The 15,440-nt window shown below is 35.0% G+C and overlaps 1 protein-coding gene across 1 annotated transcript; it reads left to right on the forward strand.

Moving 5' to 3' along the window:
* Positions 1 to 1,668: 1,668 nt before the first annotated feature.
* Positions 1,669 to 14,205, forward strand: LOC112034275 (DNA-directed RNA polymerase 1, mitochondrial). The gene is made up of 19 exons (XM_024067096.2): positions 1,669 to 2,789; positions 3,175 to 3,444; positions 3,528 to 3,667; positions 3,759 to 3,825; positions 4,001 to 4,059; positions 4,316 to 4,433; positions 4,635 to 4,748; positions 4,934 to 5,065; positions 5,155 to 5,571; positions 6,265 to 6,315; positions 6,768 to 6,838; positions 8,245 to 8,329; positions 9,825 to 9,977; positions 10,098 to 10,172; positions 11,419 to 11,508; positions 11,628 to 11,675; positions 12,913 to 13,027; positions 13,130 to 13,233; positions 13,378 to 14,205. Exons 1-19 carry the CDS (start codon positions 1,959 to 1,961, stop codon positions 13,486 to 13,488), a joined length of 3,051 nt encoding a protein of 1,016 aa, XP_023922864.1. The 5' UTR covers positions 1,669 to 1,958; the 3' UTR covers positions 13,489 to 14,205.
* The last annotated feature ends 1,235 nt before the right edge of the window (positions 14,206 to 15,440 follow it).

A 15,440-nucleotide genomic window follows, 5' to 3' on the forward strand; every position in this document is an offset into this window, starting at 1 on the left:
CACCTCTTTCTTTCTTGGGCCTATTTTTTTGTGGCTATTTAATTATTTTGTACCTCAACACTTTGTCATAATGGTATGAGCATACTATACTTTTTTCAGACGGTAATTTAATTTAGTTGGTATTTTTGTTTTCTTCCTAAATTTTTAGTATTACATATACAAATTTTAGAAGTCATAATTTTTCTGGAATGAAATTTAACATTTTAAATATGGGGATACAAAATAAATTGAACTTGAACCAAATTGTAGGCATGAAAAGTATGTTTAAAGGAAAATAAATGTTTCTTAATTTTATAATATGTATTTTTTTAGCACATTAATTTCATAATATGTGTTCTTTGTTCTAAAAAACAACTGCAAGCTATTCAATCGGCTAACCAAAAAAACAAAAGTTTTTCACCACATCAATTTGACTGGACTACTTCAAAATCCTTTATTCCTTCGAAAAGATGAAGAAAAGCTCATTCATCAATGTTTTAGGACTGGAAACAAACAAACACTATTTTGGGTCAGAGCTCACAAATATTTTGTGCAAGGTAAAACTAAAGCAGGAAAAGAAATCCTTCTTCAAGCCAACAAAGAAGGGGACAAAAATATAAAATATGGACTCACAATTGCACTCTTATGTGAATCAAATGAGGAAGGAATCTAGCTACTATTATCAATTTAAACCAACAAGATGGGAAACAATTGCTGCAAAACTATTGACAAATCCTTTAACATACAACTTTTGAAACAAACACATTTTGCATTCCAAAAGGCCAAGCATGCTAGAAAAATGGAGTGGGTCATTGGGATCGTGACTGCCCTTACCTTTATGGAAACGAAGAATTACATGTAACATGCAAAATGTGCTCAATTGACTTGGAAATGTACAAATTAGCAAACCGAGTATGATAGAAATTATGTTCCAAAAAATTAATTCAACAATAAAATTTCATCTTTCTATTTCAAATACTAATCTCTAATAATACAAAATAAATTCCATAACCAAAACATCCAGTCACCATAAAAAAAATTATCACATGCAACACGCGGGTTTGCGGCTAGTTAATTTTAAAAACTGGAGCAGGCAAAGAATCAGGATGAGAACTGGATCTCGGTTCTTTGGTTCGACTGGGTTGGACCTTAACATCATAAATAATAACATCCAATCACCATAAAAAAAATCATCACGCGCAACGCACAGGTCCGTGATTAGTTAATTTTAAAAACTGGAGCAGGCAAAGAATCAGGATGAGAATTGGATCTCGATTCTTTGGTTCGACTGGGGTTGGACCTTAACATCATAAATAATAATAATAATAATAATAATTGTAATAATTTTATAGCTCATAGTATTTGCTAAAAATATCTGAACTATTTTCTCAAAAAAAAAAAAAATTGAACTCTTTAAGTAATTTTTATGTGATTTTTTCATCTTATAGTTTAATATCTCACTAATATAAAATCACAAAATATAATTTAACGTAGTAGAAAATCAACTAATAAACCAATACTATTTTTATTAATAAATATAACTAAATGTTTAAAATAATAAGCATGGGTTGTTGTTTAAAAAAAAAAAAAAAAAAAAAAAAAATAACACAGGTTTCAAAAGTAAAAAAAAAAAACAAACATTACGGTAAAGCCCCCTGGCCGAAGCCAAGGCCCTAAGAAGAAACGTAGGTTTAAGGAGGGTTTTAAGTTTTAAAGTTGAGAGGCGGCTGGTTGCTGGCAGTGTCTGAGAATTGAGATAGTTTTAGTATAAACTCCGTTTGTGTCTTCCACTCCCAGATCTCATTCTCTCTCTCTCTCTCTCTCTCTCTCTCTCTCTCGCTTCTCCGTTTTACTACTACTACAACTACCGCTACTTCTACTTTGCTTCTTGTTCATATTCATATGCCCATTTCAATTTTCTTCTTCTTCTTCTTCTTCTGCTTGTTTTGGCGGTTCTCTTTCTCATCAATTAATCAAACATGTGGAGGAATTTCGCCAAACAAGCTTCTTCCAAAAACGTTATCAAGTTGTCTTCCTCCGACTCTCCACTTTCGATGAAATTTTCTCATGACTTCATTTCTGCCCAGAAGATTATTCCAACACGCTCAAATTCTTCGCTGGGTTTTTCTCCAATATCCATTCCCTTCTTATTATTATTGTCTTCCCAAAACAATGGATTCGGATTAGGAAGACCCAGCTTCCCAAATTCCTCAAACCCTTTTGCTGCTTCTTCTTCTTCTGGGAACTATAATTATTATGCCACTGCTGCTGAGGCTATTGCTATTACCTCCGAGGAGGAATTGTCTGGTTCTGGCTCCGATGAAGTCCAAGACTTGATGATCAGACATAGACATAGACAAGATCAACTGGTTGTGGACTCTCAGTGGCAGCAGCCCAATCCCAAGCCCAAGAAAATGGTGGCTGGTATGGGGATAGCCAAGTATAATGTGCTTCGAAATCGGCAAATCAAGTTAGAGACCAAGGCCTGGGAAGATGCTGCCAAGGAGTACCAGGAGCTCCTTACTGATATGTGTGAGCAGAAGCTTGCTCCCAATTTGCCTTACATTAAGTCCTTATTTCTTGGTTGGTTTGAACCCTTAAGGGATGCTATTGCTGCTGATCAAGAATCTAGAAAGGAAAAGAAGACTAAGCCCTCTCATTATCCCTTTTTCGATCAATTACCACCCGATATGATGGCTGTTATCACAATGCATAAGTTGATGGGATTGTTGATGACTAATACTGGTGGTGTTGGCAGTAGCAGGGTAGTGCAAGCTGCCCTCCAGATAGGTGAAGCAATCGAAAATGAGGTGGGTCTGTTTTTCACTTTTTCATTTCTCATACTTCTTTTACTCTGCACCCAACAGCTTCAGTGTTCATATTTAGTGATGAGTTTGACAGAAATATGACCTTTTGATTTCAAATAATTTGTCTTTTAACAATACTTCTGTGCTTTCCATCCTACAATTTACAAACTGTGGCTACAACTTAAACTATATGTGGCAATCAACTTCATTCTGTTAATGGTCCACTAACTAAAAAATGCCCTTCAGCGGTTGAATTCTAATGTTTAGTGATGGTGGGTTTCTTCATTGTCAAGAAATATCATAAATTTACAATTTTCCCTAATCAGAGTAATTTTCCTGGTTTTCTCTTGCTGAAAGCTATTATGTAATGATTGCTTATGTGCATCAGGCTAGGATACACAGATTTTTTGAGAAGACAAAGAAGAAGAGGGCAACGGATAAGAAAGTGGAAGGTGAATCTGATAAGAACACAACAGATAAGAAATCTGAAGGTGAATGTGATCCCATGACTAATGAACAGGAAAAATTGACAAATGAAAAAGAGAAACTACGGAAAAAAGTTCGTAACCTGTTGAAAAAGAAAAAGGTGGTTCAAGTAAGGGAAATAGTGAAGGAACAGGATGATTCAAGACCTTGGGGTCAGGAGGCTCAAGTTAAGGTCTGTGATGTCTGTACTTGTAAATATGGAAATGGTCATTGTTGTTGTTATTGTTGTTATACCTTGGTTCTTGTAATTTCCAGGTCGGCTGCCGCTTGATTCAATTGTTGATGGAAACGGCTTATATACAACCTCCAATTGATCAATTTGGAGATGGTCCACCAGATATTCGGCCTGCATTTGTACACACCTTGAAAACTGTGACAAAAGAAACACAGTCACAGTGAGGAGAATTACAACTCCATTTAATTTAGTTTTTGTTCCTCTCTCTCATCGCTATATATAATTGTGTTCTTTACCTTTGTTGTTTATAGGAAATGCAGCAGGAGATATGGTGTTATCGAATGTGACCCGCTAGTTCGCAAAGGGCTGGAGAGAACTGTAAGTACACGACTACCTTGTTTGCATGGCACTTATTGAATGGTTGTTGGTTGGTATTTTTAACTAATAAAAGTTTTCTTTTTTGACTCCATGCAAAGTGCAAGGATGTAATTTTTTGCACGCTTATTTATCCAAGATGAATAACAACAGTTCTACTTTCTGTTTGTCTAAACAGGCTAGGCACATGGTCATTCCTTATATGCCTATGTTAGTGCCTCCTATAAATTGGACAGGGTATGGCATCCAACTTTCTACCAAAATCTCTGTTTGTTTCATTCTGGATTGTTCTAAGCAAAATGATATTTTTTAATTAGAGAATATAAGCTACTGGATCATACCAATATAGAATAAAAAATTTCTAATACCTTCTGCTTAAATTGCTTGTTATGCTACTTAAATGTTCAATGAAAGCTAGCTAATTTTATACTTTGAGCATTGCATGCTGGGTCTATCTTTTGGTTTTTAGTTAAAAATTTGCAATTTTTGGCAGGTATGATAGAGGGGCATACTTGTTTTTACCATCGTATGTCATGCGAATTCATGGAGCGAGACAACAACGTGAAGCAGTAAAGAGGACTCCAAGAAAGCAACTAGAACCTGTTTTTGAGGTTTGTGGGCCCTGGGTTTTGTCTCTTTAGTGCTTGATCTGAATTTCTTCCTTAGTGTGGTCATTAGTTCTGTATCTTATTTCCCACCTATGAAAGGCCTTGAAAGTTCATCCTACGATCATACATTTTTGCTCTATGTGAGGCTTTCTTAATTTTGCTTGTCAGTTGTTGCACTAATGCTGTGATTGTTTTATGAAGTAGGCTCTAGATACACTTGGAAATACCAAATGGAGGGTAAACAAAAGGGTACTTAGTGTGATAGACAGAATATGGGCTAGTGGAGGTGGTCTTGCTGACTTGATCGACTGTGAAGATGTGGGTAACAATTTATTTTTCCTTTTTCATCGGTGGATTATTTTTCCACTCTTTTGAATCAAAGAAGCTCATACTGTTCAACAAAATACTAAATTGCTATTTTCTTCCTTGTCACTGAAAATAATTATCCATTACAGCAGTGTGCTTCTGGTTGTTAAGTTTTCATCTTCACTTTTCTGAAATAGGTCCCTCTGCCAGAGGAACCAGACACAGAAGATGAAACAGAAATTCGGAAATGGAAGTGGAAAGTTAAAGCTGCAAAAAAGGAGAATAGCGAGAGGCATTCACAGCGGTGCGATATAGAACTTAAACTTGCTGTAAGGAGCTACCTTGATTAGTTGAATCTACTTAGAGCTATTGGAGCTCCCAAACAGATTGTGTATTAATTCTTTTGATTGGGAAGCAGGTTGCTCGGAAGATGAAGGATGAGGAAGGCTTCTACTACCCTCACAACCTTGATTTCCGAGGTCGTGCATACCCCATGCACCCATATTTAAATCATCTTGGATCTGATCTGTGCCGAGGCATCCTAGAGTTTGCGGAGGGGCGTCCTCTTGGAAAGGCAGGATTAAGGTGGCTGAAGATACATTTGGCAAATTTGTATGCTGGTGGTGTGGATAAGTTATCTTATGAGGGCCGAATAGCATTTGCTGAAAACCATTTGGATGATATCTTCGATTCCGCAGACAGGCCCCTTGAAGGTAAGCGGTGGTGGTTGGGTGCGGAGGATCCATTTCAATGCTTGGCAGCTTGTATTAATCTCTCGGAAGCATTGAGAAACCCCTCCCCAGAAACTACTATTTCTCACATGCCTGTCCACCAGGTACTTTTTTCCTTACGTGTGGTCACAAATGTTATTCTGGGAGTATTTTTATTGAGTAAATAATACCCTAGTATGTACTTGATACTCTGTTTCACTTCAAGAAATAATCAAAATCAACATACTTCTCTGGAAACTTTTTAATCTATAATGAGATGAAACAAAGTGTTTAATCCCCCAAAAGAGGAGAAGGCAGAAAGTTAAATTTGGATGCAATTGTATCAATTGGAACTTAAATCAGGATATTATTGCATGCATAAATTTTTGTGCTTCTCTATGTGCACTCTACTGTCTGCCTGTGTGAATGAGGTTTGCTTCTGCATGTGTTTCATTTGGTAGAAGTGAATGTTTAGTTTCTTAAAGCTGAATTTTCTTTTTATAATTTACTTTTGTCAATCTGCTGTTTCAGATTGACTGGAAAAATTTCTAATGATTATAAAGACTTGAGCAGGCCCTAAGGTCTATAATGTGGAGGCTTTGCCCCTTATAGGCAATTGGCACATTAATCCATTGTTGGCTTATAGTACAGTTTACATTTGCAAGAGAGTTTTTTTTTTTGGGTAATCTCTTAATAATGGGTTTATATTTGAATCTTTTACACATGCGCACACACATTCTGCTAAACCCATGCTTTGGTTTTTTGTCCCAACTCTAGTATTTTCCTTATTTTTCTTTCTCTCTCAATTCTTCTGCAAGGATGGTTCGTGTAATGGCTTACAACATTATGCTGCCCTTGGAAGGGACAAGGTAACAAACTTCTCTAATTGCTTTAATAGAAGAAAGATGCAGTACATATAAGATGCACAATGAAGCTCTCTTATATGGATGTATGATCTAAGTGTGCTTTTAGGACATATATTCATTAATGAGCCTTTCATATTAAGCTAAAGTTCTTTTTGGACATAAATTTGATGCTTTAAAACTTGCAACAAATAAATTACATATTGAGAGAGAGAGAGAGAGAGAGAGAGAGAGAGAGAGGTTACATGAGGAAGACTTGGTTCTACTATATGCATATATGATATATCTTCTAATGGTTATCAAACTACCTCTAGGGGAATTCAAAATTCTCAGGCTGCTTAAATCTTGGCAAATTAATTTCCATCATTCTTGTCTAACATGTGTGTTATGCTCCTTGCACTTCTCTGCAATTTTTTTTTTTTTTTTAATTTGTTGATTAAATTGCTTTAATTTCATAGTTGGGAGCGGCTGCAGTAAATCTTGTTGCGGGAGATAAACCTGCAGATGTTTACTCAGGAATTGCTGCCAGGTTAGCACTCTATCTGTGTGTGTGAGAATATATTAGCAGGGGACAAATTGTTCTGATGGATTGAAAAGAAATCTGTAACTGAAAACCAAATCAAAATGACAAGTGGAAGGAAGCCCCTTACACACAAAAATAAACATTCTTCCCTAGTAGTGTAAAATAAAAGACAATCTCCGGCGAATCTTATTCTTTCAAAGCAGTGCAATGAGATCAATTTTGATGGTTTTTATGTGAGGGGAAAAATGAAATTACAACATCCTTACCCCCCAAAATAAGGTGAATATCCTATATTAAACCTTAATGGGTGCTTTACTAGATGAATCCAAAACTGAGAATCATATGAACAAGGATTTGAAAGGTAATGTCATGATATCTCCATGGTGTGGGGGTGCAAAGATAATTTTATATTAATTTAGTTTTATTTAAATTTGAACTCAATTGTATTTTTACTATTAGTCCATTGGATTTCATTTTTAGGTCTAATTGGCTAACGAGGTTATTCATATTTTTTGTAATTTCCTATAGTTAAGGTTATTTTTGGAATTTCCAATAATTAGGATGACTGAAGTCAATTAGGCTTAGGATTTAGTCTTAATAGTCTATATAAGCAGGCTATTATACTCCTATAGAGACAAGTTCATGTTGTATAAAATATTTATTTGAATTTTTCCAATGCCTTAGTGTTAAATAACAGTATTCAAATCTCACACAAGATTATGATTAAAATTACAATAAACAATTATGTTTTATAAATCAGTTATGTTGATTAAAAACCAGTTTTACTAATAAAATGTTTCATTGATTTTCAGTTATCTACCTATCAAAAAAATTTATTTTCAGTTATCTGTTTTTAAAGAAGTCAAATAATTCTTCCTGTTGGTGTTTAATTATTTGAATGGTTTTAACCCCAAGGGGTTGGACTGATTCCTAAGACCTCATGAGATCTATGATGTCTTGGGTTCAAAATCTCTAACCAGCATCTTGGGGTCACCCCAAAGAATTCTCCTTATAATTGCTTGGTGCGTGTGGGATGAAGGACTACACACACTTGAGGGAATAATTAGGTGCTTGAAGCGCTCTCACTGTTATTAGAAAAAATAAAAAAAAGGTTTTGCACTTTTTGCATGCTATTATCATGCTTCTGTACAAGAGTCCAGTAATTCTAACGTTGAAGTGACTAAAATTTCCAAAAGCAATTTTGTTAATCAATATAGTTGAAATTATTGTTACCAGTAACCACTTGCCTTGTAGCCTAGTAGTACTTCTCTCCCTTTAACAACAGAGGTCGTGGGGTCAAGTTATGAACATATAGGGATTTATAAGGGGAAATGTACCCAGTACCCTCATTGTTTAACCTACTGTCATCTTTTCATAAAAAATCTGATTGAACTTTGTTGTTATGGTTGCAGAGTACTTGATATCATGAGGAGAGATGCAGAGAAAGATCCTGCAAGTAATCCAAATGCATTGCATGCAAGGCTTTTAATCAATCAGGTTCTCATCATTATTTGTCATTGTATTTTTATTTTTGTAAAATGGATTAGGATCCTTAAGAGTTTTTACAGTAACTCCACCATGAAGTTCCTAAAATGGATTAAGATCCTATGTTTTCATCATTTTGAAATGAATGGATTGAATTTTGCCACATCATCAATACTTTAAATAGATACCAAAATAGTTATTGTCAACATTTGTTTAAAAGTTGGCTCCAACAAGAACCGATAGGAAGATGGTATTAATATTTGTCACGTGCAATGCACGACTCACTCAACCCAACCAACTAAGTGAGTCATGTGCATTGAACATGACAAGTGTTGTTAAAAATGCGCTTTAGGCGTGCTTAAGCTCAAAGCTCCAAGCTCCAAGCTCCCAATGCTGTGCTAGTGAATAAAAGCTCACTTAAAGAAAAACGCTTTAGGCATGCTTTTTTGGTGCTTTTTGAAGAAGCACAAAGTATGCCTTTTTTATTTTTATTTTTTAATTTTATTTCTAAAAAAAGTGTGGATCATCAAAGTTAATTTCTTGATCTTGAAAGAAATGACATGGACCAATAATTTACTACACAACCACTATCCTTAGGGTGTTGTATTACACAAACATTGTATTATTTTTTACAATTTATAAGTTACGAACAAGGTTAATTTACAATTCTTGTGCCTTTTGGTCTTTGACTTTTAGATATATGTTGATTGAACCATATACATTATTTGATCATAACTATTATGGTTATGTACTTTTATAAAGCACAAGAGAATTAAGCAAAATATTATGTCTAAACTTTATATGGCTAGATTATTAGGATATTAACCATTGATAATTTTTTTCAATTTACTATATAAAAATTTTAAGAATTGAAATAACTTAGGTAAAATTTGAGCTTACAAACATTATACAATTGCGCTTACAGGTAAAATCTACAAATTTTGAGTTATTATTATTATTTTATTATATGTTAAGAATCTTTTTATTAGAAGTTATGAGATATTACATTTGAAAACTGTCTTTACTTTAATCAGGTGTGTGCTTGTGCTTTGCGCCTAGGCTCCGAAAGGCCTATGCACTTAAGTGTGCTTAACGCTTTTACCAACATTGACGGGACATCTGTCATTTTCCTATAGGTTGTTGGAGCCTGAGGCTCCAAACCTATTTGTGTTTGGAGCCAAACCTTTTCCTTGTTTAAATATTGATGATGTGGTAAAATCCTATCCAATTATTTCAAAATGAATGGACAGGATTTTCGTTGCTCCATGATAGAATTGCTCTAAGAATTTTAGAGAATCCTAATCCATGAAAATTCTTGTTCAAGATTATGTATTTGGCTTACAGTAGTTGTTAACATTATGAAGACTGACTTTATTGGCTTAGCAATCACTTTTATATTTTATGTGAATTAGGTGGCTTGGAGTTTATGAATTTTATTTGGCACTGCTTGTGCTGATTGCTCATATTATAATGCTAATAAATTTTTTCATTACTGGGTATCCAATAGGTGGACCGAAAATTGGTGAAGCAAACAGTAATGACATCAGTATATGGTGTCACTTATATCGGTGCCCGTGATCAGATCAAGAAGAGATTAAAGGAACGTTGTGCCATTGCAGATGATTCAGAGCTGTTTGCTGCATCTTGCTATGCTGCGAAGGTGTGAGAATAATACTGAACTGTGTGTCTCTGTGTTTGTGCAATGCATGCACTCTCGTGTGCATTGTGTCTTAAAGTCTGCATATATAACTTTGTACTGAATATTTCACTGCATGGGCAGACCACCTTGACTGCCTTAGGAGAGATGTTTGAAGCTGCAAGAAGCATCATGAGCTGGCTTGGCGATTGTGCAAAGGTGTGTCTCATTTGTTTGGTGATCTATTTGCGTATCAAGCAATTTCTTTTTCTTTTTGGGATACCAACAATTTGCTAATCATGCTTTAAGAAGTAACATGTTCATAAAAGAGAGCAACTGAAATGGGAATATAAAGTTAAGATTCGAAATGAAGAAATTTTCTTAAAGATAGGGGTGACCACTACTAATAAAAAGAAGTGGGAGAGTCTTTTGACATTCTTTGATCGTGTGTAGAGGAGAGCAATTAATGCACCAATGAGAAAGAGTGAATTGATTCAAGTCAAGGGAACGAAAAAAGGTAGAGAAAGACCTTAACTAACATTAGCATTAGTAAAAAAGAATCTTCAATAAGGAGATAATAGAAACTATGACTTTGGATAAAATAGAATGGCTTATAGAATGCATGTGGTTGACTATGATTACTCTATTGAGGATCTGTAGCTAACCCAAAATATTGGGAATAGGACTTCGTAGTTGTTATCGTTGTTCTTTTATTAATATGCCAATGTTTTTCATGTATGGAATTGGCTTGGACCTTTCAAGTTTCTTGGTCAAACACAGAGCATCATGTACATTTGTTAAAGTGTCTCAAATCCTAGTCTACTAAATGTCCATGTGCCAAATCCTGTTAAGAGGGTAACAGGTGTGGGAACTTTGATAGACCTGATTAATTTCTACTAATATTTATAATTTACCTATTGTCTTAAAAGTTTGAGCTACCAGGGAATGATGAATTTAATGATTTAACCATTATTTTAACACTTTCCCTCAGATGTAGGCCTAGACTCCCACTCATTCCCCTTTTTATTCTTACTTTTATAAATGGAAAAATTTATTCAATTTGGGCCCCTCATTCCTCTTTTTATTCTTTGTTGGTGGCTTTTCCTTTGGTTGATTCTTCGTCAGGCATTACTGGTAATGATTAAGTGCAATAAGAATCCCAAATATGGGTTTCTTGTTGCCTTTTGCACATATCCATGTATGGTATGGTATGGTATGGAATTTCTGGTGCTAGAATTTTGTTGCATTATTGTAATCTTGTGGTCAGAAAGCAGTGTAATATTTGTACTCATTGCTGTTGAGCTGCTTACTCTCTGGCAGCTGTCTCTCAACATGATGTTGGCAATGTTAAAGTATATGTTTCTTTTTCAAGTTTTGTGCTTAGTAGTTATTACTTATGCTTTTGTATAAATGTAGTATTGTTCACTATTTTGTACAACTGATGCCTAAATTTAACGTATAACAGGTGATAGCTTCGGAGAATCAACCCGTACGATGGACCACCCCTCTTGGACTTCCTGTGGTACAACCTTACCGGCAATTGGGAAGGCACCTTGTAATGTTCTTATAAAATTATAGAACTTTGATGCACTTATTTTTAATGTTAGGACAATTTAAAACAAATACAACATTAAAATTTAGTATGTCATTAAGGCTGTGTTCAATTTAATGCAGATTAAGACCTCTCTTCAGGTGTTGACACTACGACGAGAAACTGACAAGGTAGCTTTCTTCAATCTTTTTCTCGTATCTTTTTTCCCTAAAGAGAAGTGTTGAATTTATGCCAAGTTCTTGTCTGATAAATTAGGGCAGTCAATGGATAGAAATCCAGTTATAAAATCAATCCATTTCTGTCCTGATTTGGATTTAAATCTAAGCTAAAATGTCAAATAGAGAGTCTAAACTTATTTTATATATATATATATATATATATAGAGAGAGAGAGAGAGAGAGAGAGAGAGAGATGGGTTTAAGTTACACTTGGTGTAACTTCATAAAAGTTACACCTTTGTTAGACCATAGATTTCTAATTGATCAAATGGTTAAAATAACACTACTGGCCATGTTAGCATTGAATATTTTTTGCTTGCCAAATCAACTAATCTATTCAATTCTATCACTTACTTTTCTATGTAGCCTCATCAATTACAACTCTCAAAGCAGAGGGAGATATTTCTCTGCCATGGATGCACAGAAGAGACCTCTTCCTAATGAACTTAATATCAAATCGTTATTGAATGTAAAAGTTTTACCCTATCAACGTATTTTTCTATAACCAACTTACCAACAAGGCCAAGCCCTGTAAAACAGAAAATCTCTTCCTGACGCTAACATCAATCACATGAAGTTACAAAAAAGAGAAATAAACAAGAGAGCACTCAATCAAATAGAAGAAAGCCAATATGATTATTGGAGTATTTCCAACGGATCATTCAAATCCTTATTTTCATATTTTAAAAAAAATAATCTGATGGTTCAAATCTACATCCAATTTTTAGTTAAAAAGCCACCTTTCATTTCCCTTAGGTAACTACTCTTACGGACATGATTCCCTACAAACTCTCATTCCTCTACCCAGTCCCAGCGACACCAACTCCATTCTTTAGTTCTTCCGCAAGTCCACCACCCTCTCCCTCAACTTTTTGACCATTATATCTATTAGAAATTTATGGCCTAAAAAATGTATAACTTAAAGTGTAACTTAAACTTATCTCACATATGTATATATATATATATATATATAGAGAGAGAGAGAGAGAGAGAGAGAGAGAGAGAGAGAGAGAGAGGACTTAGATCTGAATCAAATTAGTACTCAGATTTGAGCTGAAATCCAGTGGGATCCACATGACTGGTTACAGCCAGATACTGATATTTATCCCATATCTCATACTCGAGTTTAAAGCTATATAAGAACCAATCCTTTGATAACTATTTTTTTTTTTTGGTCTCACTTTCATAGGTCATGGTTAAGCGGCAGAGGACAGCTTTTCCCCCAAATTTTGTGCACTCCCTTGACGGTTCGCACATGATGATGACTGCTGTTGCCTGCAAAAAGGCAGGCCTGAACTTTGCAGGTTTGTGCTGAATCTCTTCCCCTATATATATATATATATCACAAACATATGTGCATTAACATGTTTGAAATTTCACCATATGATACCAATGTTTAATTACAGGAGTCCACGATTCATATTGGACCCATGCATCTGATGTTGATGAAATGAACAAAATACTCAGAGAAAAGTTTGTTGAACTATACGGGGCCCCAATATTAGAGAATGTAAAGTATCTTTACTTATAAAAGTTCTTCAACTATGATGGAAGACCTCCCATTTTGTTATTTACTTGTGATTGGTGGTTTGTTATATTACACTCACTGGGGTATGATAATGTTTGATGATTGCTTTTGTTTTACTTTATACAGTTATTGGAGAGCTTCCAGAAGTCTTTCCCTAAGTTGAACTTTCCTCCCTTACCGGAGCGGGGAGACTTTGATCTTAGAGATGTGCTAGAATCTCCTTATTTCTTCAACTAGTCTGAGCCAAATGCTTAATTCAGTAGTGCCCCTTCTTAACTTGGACTCTGTATCTCTGTCATTCAATGGAAGGTGATTACAGCTTAGCTCTTCCATTCATCAGGCATGAGATTGTCGAGGCAAGATCCTATAGGCCATTATAGAAATAAAGTTGAGAAGAAACTCAAGGTTTGGCTACCCACAATCAGTTTCCTGGAGGAATTCTTGTACATATTGTCAAAACGGAATGCATTCAGCCATTAGCAGGAAATATCCCAAACAAGGGATTCGGTCCTATCTTCTCCATCTGCTTCTTTGAAAGGAACTGAGAAAATGAGATGGATGTAACATGCAGCATTTTTGGAAAGAACAGGAACAGCTCCAACATTTTTTTGATGAGTAGGGTTAGGTATAAAACAGAGAAGTTAGAGCTTCAACACTTTAGGAGATTAAAACAAATTAGCGAAGGATGATAGTCCTGGATACTATATCAAGGTTCTATATCTTCATAAACAAGTGCAACAAGTCTCAGTGGGCTTCTGATAATTTTGCTCAGCTAGTCTATTGGATTGTTGGCAGTGTCTTTCTTTGTGAGTAAAGTTTGCCCTTTCATGTGTAGAATCTATTCTGTTACTAGTTATTGTCCTCCCTTTTGATTCTTTCTCTGATTCAAAGCAACATTTTCCAATTGATTCTAAAGAAATAAAGAGAGAAAATAATACATTTTGAGTTGTTTAATATGCCTGCAGTACATAACTACATATCCCCCATCAACTGATGCATCCTCTTTTAAGTTTTTAAACAATGACCTGGTCTCCCCTCATAATATTACAAAGAAAAAGGCCACACCAATGACAAGAATTGAGGTCTGATTTATTAGAATATCCATTCTGATTATCAGCAATGTATATGAATATGATCTATGCATAAGCGTTCATCCAAGTGGATAGGCATCTGTCTGTGCCTTCCAACTAATGATTGGCTATGTCAAAATTGTCTGGATGGTAGTGGAGGGAACATGAGGTGTAGTTCTTCATCACAAAACTGTGGAATTTTTATTTTATTTTATTTATTTATTTTTTGAGAAACAACTGTGGAATTCCCACAACACGAAGAAAAAACAATTTTTTTTTTCAAGAAAATAAAACGTATTTGAGCACAAAGGCTGTCATGGGGTGATATGGGTAGTTTTAGGGTTACAAATTATTCCACAACTTATTTGTTACAATTTTAACGTAATAGACTGTGAGTGGTTAACTATTACTTACACATGAATTCACCATTTTTTCTTTACAAATCACACTCTATCATGTCATAGTTGTGGCAAGAAGTTGTGAAAAATTATGTAGTCCTAGATTTTTCTTGAGTGATATAGGCAATATTTCACCCTAAGACGATTTTATGTGACGTCCCTCTCCACACACACTTGTGGAACCTACACATTGTGAGGGGGACATTGTATAAAGTTATAAGATAATTTTTCTTAGAAAATAGAACGTATTTGAGCACCATGGCGGTCATGGGGTGATATGGGTAGTTTTAGGGCTACAAATTATTTTACAACTTATTTGTCACAATTTTAACGTGATAACCTATGAGTGGTTAACCATTACTCACATGTGAACCCACTATTTTTTCTTTACAGATCACACTCTACCACGTTATAGTTGTGGCAAGAAGTTGTGAAAAATTATGTGGTCCTAAATTTTTCTTGAGTGATATAGGCAATATTTCACCTTAAGACGATTTTATGGGATGCCCCTCTCCACACACACTTGTGGAACCTACATATTGTGAGGGGGACATTGTATAAAGTTATAAGATAAATTTTCCTAGAAAATTAAAGATAAAAACTATCCTAAGCTAGTCTGTCTCTGTTTCCCCACTCCCACACAAAAATAAATAAATAAATAAATAAATCTAAAGCAAAAACGAAGAGTGCAATAGCGGATCAAATTGAACGTGCAATTTCA

Source organism: Quercus suber, unplaced genomic scaffold (assembly GCF_002906115.3).
Source record: "Quercus suber isolate HL8 unplaced genomic scaffold, Cork oak 2.0 scaffold_965, whole genome shotgun sequence".
In the NCBI taxonomy this organism is placed as follows: domain Eukaryota; kingdom Viridiplantae; phylum Streptophyta; class Magnoliopsida; order Fagales; family Fagaceae; genus Quercus; species Quercus suber.